This window comes from Callospermophilus lateralis, chromosome 6 (genome assembly GCF_048772815.1).
Source record: "Callospermophilus lateralis isolate mCalLat2 chromosome 6, mCalLat2.hap1, whole genome shotgun sequence".
In the NCBI taxonomy this organism is placed as follows: domain Eukaryota; kingdom Metazoa; phylum Chordata; class Mammalia; order Rodentia; family Sciuridae; genus Callospermophilus; species Callospermophilus lateralis.
Genome location: NC_135310.1, coordinates 16,164,150 through 16,181,775, shown reverse-complemented (window position 1 = coordinate 16,181,775; position 17,626 = coordinate 16,164,150). Strand labels below are relative to the sequence as shown.

General features: G+C 43.1%; 1 protein-coding gene across 1 annotated transcript in view; it reads left to right on the top strand.

Annotated features, from left to right (window-relative positions):
- The window catches only part of Mthfd1l (methylenetetrahydrofolate dehydrogenase (NADP+ dependent) 1 like), a 185,740-nt gene that overhangs the window by 9,281 nt on the left and 158,833 nt on the right, over positions 1-17,626 (top strand). Inside the window, exons 5-7 of the mRNA XM_076859640.2 lie at positions 4,178-4,302; positions 6,087-6,187; positions 7,265-7,401. Coding sequence (XP_076715755.1) covers positions 4,178-4,302; positions 6,087-6,187; positions 7,265-7,401 — 363 coding nt within the window. The remainder of the gene's footprint in view (positions 1-4,177; positions 4,303-6,086; positions 6,188-7,264; positions 7,402-17,626) is intronic.

Genomic DNA, 17,626 nt, shown 5'->3' with positions numbered 1-17,626 from the left:
GTGTCTTCCTGTCACCCACTGTGCTTCTCTGATGACTTGAGCTGTGGCTTTGTGCTTCTGACCGCTTCCTCAGCCACTGCATCATGGGCGGGTCAAACTGTCAGACTGTGGATGTCTGGAGACCCGGCTCTGTCCTTGCTCTGTCCGGATAAGTTCTTTGACCCTGACAAGCCGATCTTCGGGTGTTTTAGTCAGTTTTTTTCATCACTATGACCAAAACCCCTGAGGAGAACAGCTTACAGGACAAAAAGTTTATTTGGGGCTCGTGGCTTCAAAGGTCTCAGTCCAGAGACAGCTGACTCCATAGCTCTCGGCGAGGTGAGGCAGCATGTTGCAGGGCAAGGGCCAGCGGAGGTCAGCTGCTCAGCTCACAGTGGAGTCAGGAAGCTGAAAGGGGAAGGGGCCACGGGGAAGGTGCACTCCCTAGCAACCCCCCTCCTCCAGCCGCGCCCCTCTGCTTACGTCACCACCAGGCCATACTAGTTACAGCTCTCACAGTCTGATCACTTCACCACTCAACGTCTGTGCATTCACAGGAGCTATCGGGGGACACCACATCAAATCCTAACCCCTCGGCTAGCATTCTGGGACTCCTTCAGTGGCACTGTGAGACAGCTGATAGAAACCATCCAGCGTTTCTTCTTGCTGCTATTCCACGTGATCTCGTAGTTTCTGCCAGCAGCCTTCCTCACTGTCATCTCCAACGAGAGAAGCAGCACCCACCCCATCAGCAGTGGCGAAGGGGCTGGGCTACACACCACAGGCCTTCAGTGGACCTGGGCCTCTTGTGGCTGGCTTTCCTCTATGAGGATCAGGTTGGGATTTATAGGATAGAAAGCCTCAAGTAACAGAGTGTTAAATAGCAGAGGAGTTTATCTCCTTGTACATGAGTGAAGTTCAGAAGGCAGCAGTGCCAGGCTGGTAGCACCACAGAGTTGTCCCAGGCTTAGCTCCTTCCCTGCTGGTCCATGCACTCTGTTATATGCCTGGTTGATGATGGCAGGGTCACCTCTACCAGTCACACTCACATTCTAGCTGCTATCAAATAAAAATAAATCCAGACTTGGTAAAGAGTGTTGTTCAGAAGGATTTTTTCAAGGTATGGAAAGAGACTGTTACAATAGGGAAAGTGAGGAAGGGGGACCAAAAGTCCCAAGACACTCGGTGGATACCTGAAACCACCAGTGATCCCAGTCCCTAGAGATACAGCACTTTGTGGCTTCTCCTTGGTGTATCTGAATTGCCTGCTTCACTACCTACCCTTGAGCTTTGGGCCATCATTAAGTAAAATAAAGGTTACTTAAAGACAAGCACTGTGATGCTGTGACTGATTGGATAACCCAGAGAGCTACTAAGTGACTAAGAGGCAGGTAACATATACAGTGTGGACACTCTAGACGAAGAGAGGACTCACATCCTGGGAAGGAGGAAGGGGCAGGTGCTAGATTTCATCACACTACTCAGAACAACACACAACTATAAATTAAGAATTGTTTATTTCTGGAAATTTCCACTTAGTGTTTCTATACCATGGTTGATCACAAGTAACTGAAAGCTTAGGAGGTAAAACTGCAGATGACGGGGACTACTTGTATTGCAGTAAGGAGAATGCGTGACTGTGAGGCCTGCCATCCTGTCCAGAGTTGGGCAGAAAGAGGTTCTTTTATAGGGAGGAGTAAACGGGGTAGAGGAGTGATGTGAGGAATGGGATGAAAGGGTGGCTTCATGGGATCCTAGAGCAAAGAACAGTGTTCTCTGGGGCCAGTCTGTTCTCCACAGGGACACCTGCTTAATCAGCCTGAGGGTGGCCCAAGGTTCAGGAACCTGGAAAGCAAGAGGCTGGAGCAAAGTTTGGTCTGCAGGCATTTTATTCTGATCGGTCAGTGGGAGCAAGTGATCAGCTAATCATTTATGAGACTAAGGGTGGATGCTGGTAGTCTATTTCTTGCCTATGTCTTACGTGATCTGTGAGTCTTCTTAAGTCCTGTAGGAAGAAGCAGTTCTTGGCAGGACACAGAAATTGGGGGCAGGTTTCCTAACCTTCCCTCTTCTCAGGATTACACGGCCCAGAGAGAGTTCAACATTGTCAATAGCAAGGGAAAGAGAGGACAGAGACAGGCTCCCTCTCCCCTGTAAGAGGATTTCCTGCAGGTCACAATTCTCCCCTTGCCTTGGTTCTGTCCTAGTTGCCTGGCGGCACCACAAGGAAGGCTGGGAGAGGTAGTCTTTACCAGGAGGCCTTAGATCACTTACTACCTCCGCCAGCAATCAGAGGTCAGTTACTAGGGAAGAAGAGAAACCGGATATGGGCAAACAGATTCTGCTGCACATCATTTCAGAGTGTGACGACTATTAAGACACCTGTGACACCAGCGTTCACCAGATGCAGAAAAATTGGCTCGCCAATTAGTCAGGACACCCCCCGTCTGCCGTAGAATAGGCATTTCTTTAGGTCATCTTGCCACTGTCATCCACAGCCCCTGACTTATTTTTTGACAAGGAGTCATTTATTTTCTATTTTTCTGGAGTGAAATTCTGACAAAGCAAATTAGTATGGAGTTATTACAGAGTTATTACATTGAAAAGGAATGTCTTAATTTACTAAGGTACTTTGACTTTTGTGGCCTCTCCCAAATCTGAGATACAGGCAACAGAGGTTCCCTCTCTGCATTCTGAGCTCTGCTTGGAGGTCACGGCCATCACACTATCAGCCCTTTACCCCTTAACCTGCTTTGTTTCTCTTCACATTTTGATCCCTTCCAGAGCTTTTAATATTATTATTGGATAGGGGAAGTGTCTTGCCTCCCTACGAGAATATAAAGTTTACAGGGACAGTTTTGTTCACAGCTATTTCCTTTACTTAGAACTAAGGCAGAGTAGGTGTTCCAAACCTATGTGCTGGGCAGGACACAGTGACACACTCCAGTAATTCCAGCAACTTGGGAGGCTGAAGCAGGAGGAACACAAGTTTGAGGCTGACTCCAGCAACTGAGTGAGACCTTGTCTCAAACTAAAACGAGAAGGGGCAGCAGAGAAAGACCGAGGATGTAGTCCAGTGATGAAGTGCCCTTGGCTTCAACCCCCAGTACTGAAACAAAAAAGTTGATTTGTTTGTTTGTTTTTTAGTTGGGTAAAAAAATAGTGGGCACCCGGGTACAGTGGTACACACCTGTAACTTAGCTACTTGGGAAGCTGAGAATCCCAGGTTCGAGGCCATTCTGAGCAACTTAGCAAGAAGCCACCTCAAAATTTAAAAAAGAAAAGAGTGCAATTGTAGCTCAGTGGTGGAGTGCTTGCCTAGCATGCCTGAGGCCCTGGGTTCCATCCCCAGTGGAAGCAAGCGACTAGTTAGCTGAGTGAATGAAACAATTTTCTTTCTGAATTGGTATCTCAAATATCATTTTCTTCCCCTACTAGGTAGTAATGCTACAATAATTTTTGTTAGACAATAGAAAAAAATGATGAATCAATATTTCCTCTAAGTGAGATCCATATGCATGAGCTAGAATCTTCTTACTCATGAGCAAATGATTTGGTTATGTAAAATGAATCAGGATCTTATCTTCTGGCATAAGAAAAGTGATAAACAGAGAAAGAAGAAAAATGTTGCTTCTTTGGCGAGGCATCTAGGGCATCTAGTTATTCACTATCTAGTCCAGGTCAGCTTCCCAAACTATTTTCATAAGTTATAAATTATTTTAGTGTTCCCTATAAAAAGGAACTATGTGTGCTGAGAATTTCTCTCTCCAAAGCCATTGGGAAAGCTTCCTGTGTGCCACGTAGATCCAGAGAGCCTGGGGGAGAGGAGTGCTTGAGATCCATGCCCCCAGGCCTCCCTGAAAGCCTGTGGTGTGTTGGGGTTAAAATGCGCCTGTTGACAGGGATGGTCTTCTGTCCATCTAGACCTAATAACTGTCAAGCCCTGCTCTCGTTTGCTCTTTTCTGGCAGAGTAGTGAAAAGAACTATGAGGTCACTAAAAAATTCAGCCAAGCTCCTTCTGAGCTTTTATAAACGTGACGAAAAGAGGCAATAGACTTCTTCATTGTGATGTACACCAAAAGTCTTCGAAAAGGAGTAAAAGGAAATGCTAACAGATGCATTCGGAACCCATTTTTCAATATAAAGCTGATTTTGTTGGGTCTTATTTCCACACAAGTATTTTTTTTTCCTCTTTAGATTATAGATGAAATCTTGAAGATCAATGAAGACAACAGAGTACATGGCCTTGCCCTTCAGATCTCTGAGGACTTATTTAGCAACAAAATCCTTAATGCCTTAAAACCAGAGAAAGATGTAGATGGGTAAGAAAATATGAAAGAAAATAATCAATATTTATTGCAACATTATCTTTTCTACTGAGATTTCTTTCCGCCTAAATTCTCCTTGTTGTTGTTGTTGTTGTTGTTTTGGGGGTTTTTGGTTTTGTTTTTTTGTGCATCTGTCAGTGATTGGAAGATGAAAAAAAATCACTTTCAATATTTCAAGGGTTTGAGAACTTATAAAATTCTCTGTAGAAAACTTCTGTATCTGTGACAATACACTGGCCCTTTTGTAGTGCTTAGGAGCCTTTTTGGAGATCATCTTATACCTTCCTATTCTCTGAACAAGTTCCTGTCTTACAGAGTCTGGCCACTCTGCTCTTCTAATACCTTTGCCTAGGTAATTCTACCAGACCAGAGGAGAAACCTAAGACCTGATTCCCCAGCAATACCATATTCTGCCTCAGCCCCAGGCCAGTTGAGAAAAACAAAACAAATACTTTTATTAATGGTACGAGATTTTATTTAAATTGGAGGCAGGCCTAGGAGCAGGAATCCATGCTCTGTCTGATGCTGGTCTCTTGCTTCACATCAAGGTGTGACGTAAGGTACATGGAGACAGTCCGGGCTACAATGGAGGATCAGCACATTTCCTGGGGATTAAAACCCCCATTGTTTTACCTGGCAATATAAGAAAGAATTTTGTACTGTGGCCAAAAGAAACAGTGTATGTAGGGTTACACGGTTGTAAGCAAATTTATAAAGCTAAACTCCAGATCTGGCATCTCCTTCCGGGGCTGGAGAGGCTGCTCCCTCCCTGAGACACCCAGGCTTCCTCCCTCCCGTCCTTTCTTTATGCCTGGGAGTAAAGCTAGGGACTGCTGAGGACGGCGGGTATGGGTCAGTGGTAGAGCACCAGCTGACGATGCCCAAGGCCCTGGGTTCAATCCCCAGCACCACCAGAAAAAACATATCTATTGTCATGAAAATTTTGTAATCGTATAATAGACTCACCCCAAAGGGAGAAGAAACTCTAATCGATGAGAAAATTTATAGAACTTGACAGTCTGAGGGAACAGGAGTTTCAAATCTATCCTACGAGGAATATTATAAAAAGAATTATGAAAACATGTTGTCTTCATTTTGTTAGTAATCTGGATTGAGCCCATCATTTTAGGCTTCTTGGTTTTAGGATGTTTGTCTAACATTTTTTCTTTCTTTCTTTCTTTTCTTTTTTTTTTTTGGTACTGGAGATATTGAACCCAGGGGTGCTCCACCACTTTTTTTGAGGTGGGGTCTTGCTAAATTGCTGAGGCTGGCCTCCAACTTGTGATACTCCTGCCTCAGCCTCCCACATCACTGGAAGTCACTGGCATTACAGGCATGCACCACTGTGCCTGGCTTTCTTCCTAGATTTGAACAAGGAAAGGCACAGAAGCCATCAAGCCATCATTTTTTTTCCCCTTGGTTTGCCAAGGAGATGACTACTGAGTCACATGGGGTCAGATCTGTGAATCCCAAGTTTACTGGTCTGAGGTTGGAAAGTAGACAGCATAGTAGCAGGGCACCCTTCCCTGTGGTTGTGAGGGGAAGCCCTATGCTGCCCTGTGCTGTCCTTGGTGTGTGCACAGAACCAGAATACCCATGGAGGGGCGGGGGAGGAGTTTGGGAGGCTGCTTTAAGAAGATATTGGCCTTCACTTTCTGCCTCCCCTTTAACTCTCATTTAATATATTCTTTCATCATACTTGGACGTGGGGTTATGTGAAGTACTGTCAAGTGGTTTCTAGGGTTTTCACATAACACCTCCCTTCTTCTCCAATTCAGAGTGACTGATATCAACCTGGGGAAGCTGGTACGTGGGGATGCCCATGAATGTTTCGTCTCACCTGTTGCCAGAGCTGTGATTGAACTTCTTGGAAAATCAGGTATGATGCTTCTTTGAGAATGCCAATTTCTATTTATTGCTGTTATTTTTAAAATAAGGATTTTTTAAATATTACATTATTTTTAAAATAAGGATTTGTTTCTGAAAGATTCTAATTGAAGCACAGAGTGATATTTAATGTTGACTTCATTTTTCTCTTCTTTCAGGAGATACAAATGAATAACTGAAAACTTTTTCTAGTATAATTGATTATATGAGAATATGAAAGAGAAAATGGCAGAAATGAATGTTAGTCTGTTATAAACATTTTCCATTTCTCTCATAAAATGGTTGAAATAACCACAGAGAAATTTCAGTTTTAATTTCTCAAATCTGTTATCTAAGTCTAGATAAGACTCATTTTAGACTGAAATGAAGAAGCTGTTGATGTAGTGTAGAACCCAGAAATCTAGACTGGGACTTATTAATGAGCAATATATTTTTCAATAATCATGATTTCATTTCCATCATTGTCCTTTTGACCTGCAAGTCAAAAAGAAAAGTTCATGTCACCAAAATGGAAATAAATACATTAATACTGAGATCTTATTATTTAGGGGCTTTCTAGCTGAAGACATAAAAGTTCCACTAATTAAATTTTTCACTTCTCCAATTTGAATAGAAAAGAGGTAGATGTCCCTTCCCTACCCGAACATGAAGAAAACAAAAATCTACAAATACACAGCAGAGTTGTGTTCAAAGATTGACTTTCAGACTGTACCTTTTGGACAATAACCGTTGGGCTCAGAACTCTGAGCTAATTCATACATATGGTGTTTCTACATTATCTGAGTTATCAAGATGGATGATTCCAAGCCACTTTACCAGACAATTCTGAAAGTATGGCTAGTAAAACATAGTGATGTGTTGTAGAAACAACGTCAGGAGTGAGAGTGGAACTGAGAGGATGTAACCTGAGAATTTCGGTTAATTACAATGTGCCACTCCTGGTTCATAGTCACTATGAGTTGGTGCTGAAGAGCCAAGTTTTAAAAGAATGTTTTTCCTTAAATTATGTCTATCTGGGAGCAAAGATCTGGGCTTCTCTTATAATGTTTAATTTTTATTTGGTTGTTAGGTGTCAGCTTAGATGGAAAGAAGGTCTTGGTGATAGGGGCTCATGGATCTTTGGAAGCTGCACTTCAGTGCCTGTTCCAGAGAAAAGGGTCCATGACAATGATCTCCCAGTGGAAGACACCCCAGCTTCAAAGCAAGGTAAATTCCACGTGGGAAATGTGCAGCCTCGAGTGTTTACACTAGGAAGGAGGAAGGGCTAGAAGTGGACAAATAGCACTTAACTTCAGGAGTTAGAGAAAGAGCAACGTGGAGTCTTTAAAAGCAGATATTCGTGCTATAGAAAACATGTGTGAGAGATTATCAACAAAGCCAAAAGATGGTTCTTGGAAAAGACTGCCATACCGCCGGCCAAAATAAGATAAAGAGAGGGCACCAATAATATAACCACAGAAATAGAAATTGCTTTTTAAAAAGGAGACTATGAACACTGTTACTCTTGTGAATTTGAAAATGTATATGAAATGAAGACTTTCCATGTAACTTACCAAGTGGACTTAGGTAAAATTGAATAGCGTATTTCCATTGAAGACATTAAATCAGTCTTGCTAAGCAAGCAAACAAAAAAAGACACAGCAGGTGGTTTTACAAATCAAAGGACAGATTGTTCTAATCTCATCTTTTCTCCAGTGAGTGGAAAAAGAAGGAACATGTCCTAACTCATTTTATGAGTCTCAAAACCACATAAGGACAACATGCTAAGGAAAATTAACAGGTTGATTTTATCTGTGAATAGAGATGAAATAATCATGAGAAAAATCTTATAAAATCGAATATCACTGAATTTGGTTTATTTTAGGTTTGCCAGGGTGATTTAACATTGAAAATCAAATTTAAAACTATGTTCTTACCATAGTATGTATAGAAAACTCATTTGATAAAAAATCTAATATTCATTATGAGTTTTTCTTTAAAACAACAAAACCCACTCGAACTAAAGGGTTTCTTAACCTCACTTAATAATGAAAATATTAGAAACACTTAAAATTAGGACAGACAAGAAGGCCTGTTCGCATTGTACTGGAATTTCTAGATAATATAGTAATACAAAGAAAGAGAAGGAAAAGAAATTAATGAAAAATGCATGTAAATTTTTAAAAGTAATTATTTAATTGTAATGAAAGTTATTAAGAAAACAAAGCAGAGATACTGTGTTCACAGCTAAGACTATATTGTCTCCAAATTAATCTATACATTTTAATCAAAATCCTGGCATGATATTTTTTGTAGAATTTGACAGATTGATTCAAAAGTTTTCATGGAAGCACAGAAGACAAAATAAAACTATTTTGCAAAAAATAGTAAGTAGGAGACCTATCCATGTATATACAAGTTGAACATCCCTAATCCAAAAGTCTAAATGTTCCAGAATCTGAAACTTTTTGTACTGATGTGATACTCAAAAAGTTTCAAGAGTTAGATTTTGGATTTTCAGGTTAGGGATGCTCAACCAACTCATCTATGCAGATAATTTCAAATCTAAAACCTCCAAAATTTAAAATACTTCTAATCATTTCAGATAAGGGTTCCTCAACTTAGTATGAATTAATATATTCATTGTAATTCGATAGACTATTAGAGGAAAAGACACTTGTAAACAGATTCATGCATCTTTGGAAACTTGAGAGCAAGTGTTCCTGGTCAATAGGGAAAGGACTCACAATTAAAAAATGATGCTTTTTAAACTAGTTATGCATGTGGATAAAACAGAAGTACCAGCCTGACACAAAAAAATCACTTCTAGATTAAAGATCTAAATTTGGGAAGCAAAACTGTAAAACTTCTAGGAAAAATATATAGGAGTATGCTTTTAAGATGCTGAGATAGAAAGGACAGCTTAAGAGACCCAAAAATTCTACCCTGTAAACTCGTGTGGCTAAAATTCCAGTAAAATTTTATTTACTACTGACTTGGGTCAGTAATCCCAGCTACTATGGAGGCTGAGGCAGGAGGATGGCAAGTTCTGGACCAGCCTGGTTGGAGATGTGGCTTAATGGTAGAGTGTTTGCCTAACCGGTGTGATGCCCTGGGTTCAATCTCTAGTACTGAAAAGCAAAAAGCTTTATTTACAAAAACAAACAGCTTCTTTGCCAGTTCCTGCTCCATAGTGTATATACTTAAAAAGTGAAATTGCTTCGTTAAGACGTACTAAACACTCATCAGAAACAGAGAGAACCCCAAAAGCACAACATTTTAAATAAAAGGTATATAAATTAGTCTGCATTCAGACACACAAAAAAGTCACTTTTCTGAAAAGAAATCATGAAAAAAAGTGAAAAGACAGGTTTAGCTAAAAGATATTTACAGCGAACATTTAGCTGGTAATTAGAATCTTGGACTCCTCTAATTCAGAAAGAAAAAGACAGTCCATAGCAAAGTGGGCAAATAACAGGTCATTCATAGGTGAGGATCATGGTGATTAAAAGACACTTGAAAAGTTCCCTGGCTTCCTGTTTAAGTTCACCAACCATATTGGCAATATTGGGAAACAGGTGACAGTCTGACATTTGTGGAGCTGTAGGGATTCACGTATCGCTGTAAGGGATTTAAATTGAAATAAGCACCTTGAAAAGCTATTTAGTAGAGTTGAAGGATACCCTTCAACCCTGAAATTTCACTGTGAAAATGTGTCATAGACAAGCTCTGGGAACACGTACAAGAAGACATGCTTAAAAATGCTCAGGGGAGGGGGCTGTAGTTCAGTGGTGGAGCCTTGCCTAGCATTCTCAGGGCCTTGGGTTCCGTCCCCAGCTCCACACAGACAAAAAAAAAAAGAAAAAAGGAAAAAAAAGTAGGAAAGAAAAGAATGGTTAAAGCAGCGTGTTTATCATCCAGTAACATGAATGGTGACCCAGTGCCACGAGGGTGAACGGATAAATCAGTGCAGTTGTAGGTTGAGTATATAGATAGTCACGCTTGAAGCAGAATGGTGTGCACACAGTGAAAATTAATAACCTAGGGCTACAAATATCAACAGAAGAATCTTTAAAAATAGCATTCAGTGAGGGGGAGGAAAAAGCCAATTACAGAAGGGCATGTTGCCTACCACACCATTTATAGAGGTCTAAATCTATGCTACAGGAACGTAGGAAGTAAAACCATGAAGAAATGCCTGGGAAGTATGAAATCAGAAAAATGTGGGCAACATGTTAATGGAAGGGAAAGGAGGGAGACCCAGGCACCTTCATGGCCCTTCTTTTTTAATACTAAAATCATTTTTTTATTCCCTTTGTTATTTCTTCATCAAAACTCCAAATCAGAGTACCAGAAAGAGGAGTGGATTGACAGCCTTGAAGTGGGGATGGCTTATCACCCTGCATGGGACCTTGAGAGTGGGGGTGGGGGGAGGAGCATCCATCGTGGCAGACAGGAGGTAGGGGAGACCCCGTCCTTCCCTTCCTCCTCCAAGGACTCAGTCTCTCCTCCCTTTGCTTCTCTGGATTTCCATCTTAGTCTCTGTTCCCGTCTTGCTCTCTTGGGCACCAGACTTAGCTTGACCGTTTACCCAGAGGGGGACCTCCAGTAAGACCTTCCACTGTGCGTGAAGCCGGTCGTGCTGGCTCCCTCGTGAGGTTGCTGGCCAAGGGGGCAGACTCTGCACAGCTCTTAGGCTAGACTGCCTGGCCTGCACTCAGGGCTTAGCAGGTATTAACCGTCCATCTTTGAATTAGTTGTGTTCTTGCCCTCTTCTCACTTTCTTAAATTTCATTTTCATATTTAATGTGTGGTATTGCTTATTTATACTTGCTGAAGAAAAAAGGCTAAGCCTCTTTGACTTTTTCAAGATGTTGGTTTGAGTGAACTTTAATGAAATCAATAACTTGTAAAGAAGAAACTCAACATTGCTACTCATGAATGTCTGGAGTATGAAACGGGGGTGCGTGAGATAGTGAACTGGCAACACTGAAATTAGTAGTGTTTTTCAGCATACTGTGACTTAACCAAAGTGAAGTCCTAGATCACAACAGGTTTTTTTGTTTTGTTTTGTTTTTTTGAAGAGTTGATTACCAGCAATTGAAAAGAAAATTATTTTAGAAATCCAGGGACAAATAAGGAACTAATATGTGAGACCCTCTCTCAAAAAAGAGAAAAATTAAAATTAAAGAGCTGGGGATGTGGCTCAGTAGTAAAGTGCCACTGGGTTAAAGCCCCAGTACCTAAATAAATAAATAAATTCGAGTCATCTGTCATTTTTTAGCGTTTTTTGATTTACTTTCTAACATTATTAAAGTTGGATACCTTAAAAGAGAAAGTTGGCTCTTTAGCTTAATGGACTTTTTCAGAGTCAGGAGATGTGTGGAGCATGTGCATTTTATCTTTTCCCTATCCAGTGTCCAGGTGTGTTACATTACTCTTTTATATTCACATCTGAAATATTTCGTTAAGTGTTTCATTTCAGAAAAGGATAGTGCAGCTCGTGCATTTTAAGTAAAGCCAAGTTAAATAAAATGAGCACACGTAGCGTGATAGATCACAAGAGTCCCTGCTTAGCTGCAGTTTCACTCCCAGTGTTCTCAGTTATCTGGGTTCAACTGAGGTCTGACAATATTAGATGGAAAATTCTGAGACAAGCAATTCATGTTTCAAATTGTGTGCTGTTCCGAGGAGTGCAACGAAGTCGTGCACCTCCTCCCTTCACACTGTCCTGGACGCGTCACCCCGTCGTCTGGCACATCCACCCTGTATGTGCTGCCCGCTCACTTGTCCCTCAGTAGCCGTCTTGGTTATCAGACCCAGTGTGGGGGCATCGAAGTGCTTGTGTTCAGCTGGCCTTCGTTTTACCCAGTAACGGCTCTGAAGCGTGGGAGCAGTGGTGCTGGCAATCAGAGAAGCTGTGGAGGAAGCTGAGAACTGCCTCCTTTAAGTGAAAAGGTGAAAGTTTATCAAGGGATGTATTTGTATGAACAAGCAGTATATATAGGGCTCATCTAAGGTTTCCGTCATCCACCTGGGGGTCTTGGAATGTGTTCCCCTTGGATAAGGGGAGACTGCTATCTGTAGAACAAGATCTAAAAATACATGTTTCTCATGTTGGGATGAGAGAAGAAATGAGGAGTGAGTTGCAGCTCTGCCAGGGACAGCGGGTGTCTGTTCCCGAGAGTTGGACTGTTTGCATGGCAGGTGGATCTAATTGATGCAATGCTTACTTGTTTTAGACAGCTCAGGAATGTGGTCTTGCAAATAACCAAGGCTGTGTGCATTTTTAGTGGTGGCCACATGGTGGCAGCCTACTCAAGAAAATAAAAGAGTGCTATTTTGCAGTTTTTGTGAGTGGTTGGTGCTGAGCGTGGAACACAGGACCTTGCATTTGTTGGGTAAGTGTTCTACTACTGAGCTACATCCCCGCCCCTATTTTGCTCTTGAGAGCCCAGAATTTTCTATTTGGAAGCTTAATGGAAGAGGAAAATAAACCTTGCCTGCACTGAACAGCTGTGGTAGAAAGAGAAAATGCCGTCTCTGGCAGTTGGGTGTTTTCACAGCTGTCACAGATCCCTTTGCTCATTGTATCTGTATTTTTGAAAAACAAAGACATTTTTCAAAGTACTTTTTTATTATGGAAGTAAATCACCTTGACTCTGTACTTTGGGGTGAATCCATCGTAACTTTGAGAAGGATCAAGTGGTGTGCTTTTCTCCAGAGAAACTGGAAATGGGGATCTGTTTCCTGTTTCCACATATACAAGAAGTTCTCTGTAAGATTTGATGCCCATTTCCTCACCAAGTCCCTAGTGCTGTGACGGCACTGTCGTGAATCTCAGAGGCTGCCAGCTTTCACGTTATTGCCTTATCTGTGTAGCCAAGAACAAGGAAAGAAAGCACCAGGGCACCCCACACTTGTCCTTGAAGCGTTTTGGCCTTTACCCGGCACGTACACGTCTGCATCAGGCTGCCCCACCTCCTCCACACACGACCGCCTGGTCCTTCTGCTTCCCACACTAGCATAGGGCACCTAAGATTATTGTCCATTTAGCTTCTCCCTCCCAGCAATGATGAAAGAGCTGGGGAAAGAAGAGGACAAAGGAATGCGGCCACTAAGTGGAAGGACATTATCTTTGAAAACTTGCCTCCCATGCTGACAGGCACGTGACCTGCACAGCGGGCATGTTCTGAGAAATGCGTTGTTAGGTAGTTTCATGGTGCAAACATTAGGAAGTGTACTTTTGTAAATAGATAGCTACGACATCCCTATGTGACATAATCTTAAGGGACCACTGTTGTGTGTGTGGCCTATCGTTGACTAAAAAGTCGTTATGCAGGACTGGGGATACAGCTCAGTTGGTAGAGTGCTTGCTTCACATGCACAAGGCCCTGGGTTCAATCCCCAGCACCACGAGAAAAAAAAAAGTCGTTATGCAGAGTATGACTGTATTTGTCCCTGACCCAGAATTGGGCCCCCTGTTGGACATCTGGCTGGGGCTCTTCACAGTTGCCCGTGTGAGGGATTCAGGCAGCAGGACCGGACTACAGTTCCTAGAGCTCTGTCTGCCCCTCCCAAGATACAGGTAGTCCTACAGGTGTGGGATGACTGTAAACTATCAGACAGGTGCTACACCCGGCAGGAACTGCTCTCCAAGGTAGACAGTCAAGTACATGGACTTGGGTCCTCAAACATCAGAGCCCTAATTTTGGAGACAGACGGCGCTGGATTTGGGCCTCAGCTGTTGCTCACCTGCCCTGGGCCTGTTTCCTCGTGTGTGGGAGGGGGTCACAGCACTGCCTGTCTCATAGGCTGTTGTGAGATGGAATTAAATAATTAGGCTTGTCAATCCTATTGTTAAGTAGATAGTGAACAGAATAGTGTGGGCTGTTGCCCTTCACTGGAAGCCTGGTCGGCCTGCCTCCAGTGCATCATGGGACACGGGAGGGGAGCTCTACGTCTCCTAGCAGTGAGTTCATCCCAGTGAGAAGGAATCCTAAGAGATTATCCCAGAGAGATGAAGGACTGAGCAGAGCATGTGCCCAGCTGTGGCCAGTCTTTAGGTAGTTAGCAAAGAGCCCTTTTCCTCAGAGCCATAGACCACATCCTTCCTGTGATTCTTATGGTAGAAACTAGGAGTCGCTCCACTTCAGAATCTGTCTCCTGGAGATCTCTGATTGACCAGTTAATATGCTTAGGTCTTAATATTTGGAGAACAATTACATTGAGTTGGTGAAATAAAAATGGAACTTTTCTCTATTTGCCTACTTAAATCTAAGGGTATTTTATGGCTACTGCTGTGGCTTGGATGTGGCTTGAATGTGTCACCCAAGCGTTCATTAGAAGCTTGGTTTCCAGTGTGGCAATGCTAAAAGGTGATGGGACCTTACTAGGTACAGTGACACATGCCTATAATCCCAGCGGCTCAGGGGGTTGAGGCAGGAGAATCGTGAGTTCAAAGCCAACTTCAGCAAAAGCGAGGTACTAAGCCACTCAGTGAGATCCTTTCTCTAAATACAAAATAGGGCTGGGGATGGGGCTCAGTGGTTGAGTGCCCCTGAGTTCAATCCCTGCTATACTCCCCTGCCCCCCAAAAAAGAGGTGATAGGACCTTTAAGGGGTGGCTCCTAGTGGGAGATCAGTAGGCCCCTCCCTGTTCTGACTTTGTCTCACCATGTGATCACTTATGTTCCTACCACTGTGACTGCCTCAGCTACAAGGCCTTCTCCAGAGCTGAGCAGAAACCAGTATCAAGCTCTTGAACCTCCAAAACCAAAAGCCAAATTAACTCTCTCCTACTTTTTTCCAGTACTGGGGATTGAACCCAGGGGCACTCACTATTGAACTACATCCTCAGACCTTTTTATTTTTTATTTTGAGACAGGGTCTCAATAAGTTATGCAGGCTGACCTCAAACCTACGATCCTCTCCCCTCAGCCTCCTGAGTTGCTGGGGTTGTGGGCATGCACCACCGCACCCGGCTGAAACTTTTTTTCTTTATAAAGTTATGAATCATGGGTATTTTGTTGTAGTAACAGAAAAATGGGCTCTTGCAGATTACTGATTGATGCCTAAAATCAAGGAGCCGGAGCATATAGAGCTGAGAAGGAGCCGGAGCATATAGAGCTGAGATTTGCCTTCTAAGTTCTATAGGAACAGAATAGCCTTCTGTTTTGGTAGCTTTATAACTTGTGCTCATTGGAGTTGGTTGTTGAAAATGGAGAATAAGTTCCTGCTTTGTTCTTGTGCGTCCCTTCCAGGCTTTGAGATGCCTCCTGCAGGGTGTCCTGGGGTGGGGAGGGGAGGAAGTTCTGGGTTTCGGTCCAGATTCACGGATTGCTGTCGAGCATCAGCTGAGCCTAAGCCATAGCACTGGGGCTCCTGTTTTGGGGTAGGGCTGAGGAATCCCCCTGCTTCCTTCACTTCCTCCACACAAATGCAGGCCCTCACGCTCACAGTGACAAAGCCACCCACCTGCAATTTCGCCACTGGGAATTAGCCTTGATCTGGAGGTAACCCTCTTCCTTGCCCTGAAGATTTTATGTTACACCAAAACCCATCTGAAGAGAGAGGATGTTCTGCCCCCGGTATTCCCGAGGTAGAGTGGTGCCCGCTCCTTGGCAGCGAGAGGTCGGCAGGCACCACGAGGCTTGCTCCCTTGAGAGTCTCTGCTGAACCCATGTTCAACAAAAGGAGGAGACCACAACGGACTGCAGCTGGGACAAATCAGGTGAATCCCAGCTGTGAGCAGAAGAAAGAACCTAAAAACCAGAGAACTGTTCTTGTTTTTCTCAGAAGATCTCCTTTCTTCTCTTGAGCACAGAGACCCTCAAAACCAGTGCTCACAGCAAAAGGAAAAATATGGGTCTTGCACATTTGAAACATCAAAGTGTCTGTTTTTTTGTTTGAGCAAGGTTACATTGTCACAGAGCTCTCTCCAGTTTAAATTTAGCACCCAGCATGGCTCCTTAAAGCCTTTAAAAGGTGCACTGGAAAATTCCAAATGTATTTGTGCTAGGATGGGCATGAGGGTGGGGAGCCCTTAGCTTTTGACGTGGACTTGGATTAGTGAGTTACATTCAGGACACTTCTTTTTACAGGAGAGGCTACACTTGGGGACAGTACCATTTGGCAATAATGATGGCTAACATTAATTGAGTGAATGGATTCTGCAGGCCAGGCACTGTCTTACTCATGTTATCTCTGTGATTTGACACACCTGCCCTGTTAGGCAAAACTGTCATTGTCCCCATATTACAGATGAAGAAACAGGCTCAGAGGAGGGATTTTCCAGAGATCATATAATTAAAAAGGATGCAGGTGGCGATACAGCTTGTGATGTTTTAAACCACTGAGCACATCAGCTCTTATGGCAGATACTCACATAAAGTCTCTAAATTTTAAAACCAAAGACATCTCCCAGCTCAAATGCCAACATGGGAGTTTTATGCCAACTGTTTATCATCCCAGAGACATAGTCATAAGAGCATGAAGGAGACTGAATGTTGTCTCCTCCCTGGGACCTGGGACTTGTCCCCAGGCCTGCAAGCTCCCTCTGCAGAAGGGATGGTGTGTGCTAAGAGGGCACCTGGTCAGGTATGTGGATCATCAGGTCAGCTTCAACGGGACTTTCTCACTGTGCTGAGCCAATACCCAGGTTTCTCAGCAGTGTGTAGTTCAGTGGACAGGAGTGATATGGGCCGCTGAGTGTTCTTTCTGGATATTTGTATGTTAGTTCCCATTATTTTGACTTCCCTTCAAGAAGCCTGGTCACTGTATTTACTTATCAACACCAGAGACACAGCTGGTGAAGACTTTTTTAAAAGCCAGACTATCAGCCCCTTATATTTAGCAGTGTTGAGAAAAGCATTTGTGAGAAAACATGGTGAAACTATTGACCATGTGAGATCAAGTGGAACCATGGGAACTGATAGTTTTATTCGTCTTACATGGTTCATAATTTAGGCTGATAAACTGAAAACTAGGAGAAATGTACTATTGTTCTTATTAAATATGTGAGCAGAAAAGTAATGAAAACACCTTCTATCTCCATTTTTCCCTGCATTTCTTCCTCCCGAGAGGCCCTTCCTATTTCTTACAGGCAAAATGCTCTAATTTCAGTCTGACTGGGTGACGTGGTAGGTGTTGGAGGTTGATTGGATTGGCATGTGTTCTCATAGACGGCATTAGGCATGGTGCTGGGGTCCCTGGGTGGTGGAGCCAGCGTGACAAACAGTGCAGTGGAATCTGATGTCGTGTCCTGTTTCTCTGTTGGAAACCTTGTCTGGAGCCTGAACTGTCCTCTGAACTGTGGGATCAGGGTCAGCCTTCAGGCTGTCCATGTTACTTTGCAGTCAGCTGCGGCCAACTGCAAATATATCCTGTGGTCATCGGGGATCAGATGGGGAAGCAAGATGTACATTTCACAAAAGAGAGCTGTCATGGTCGC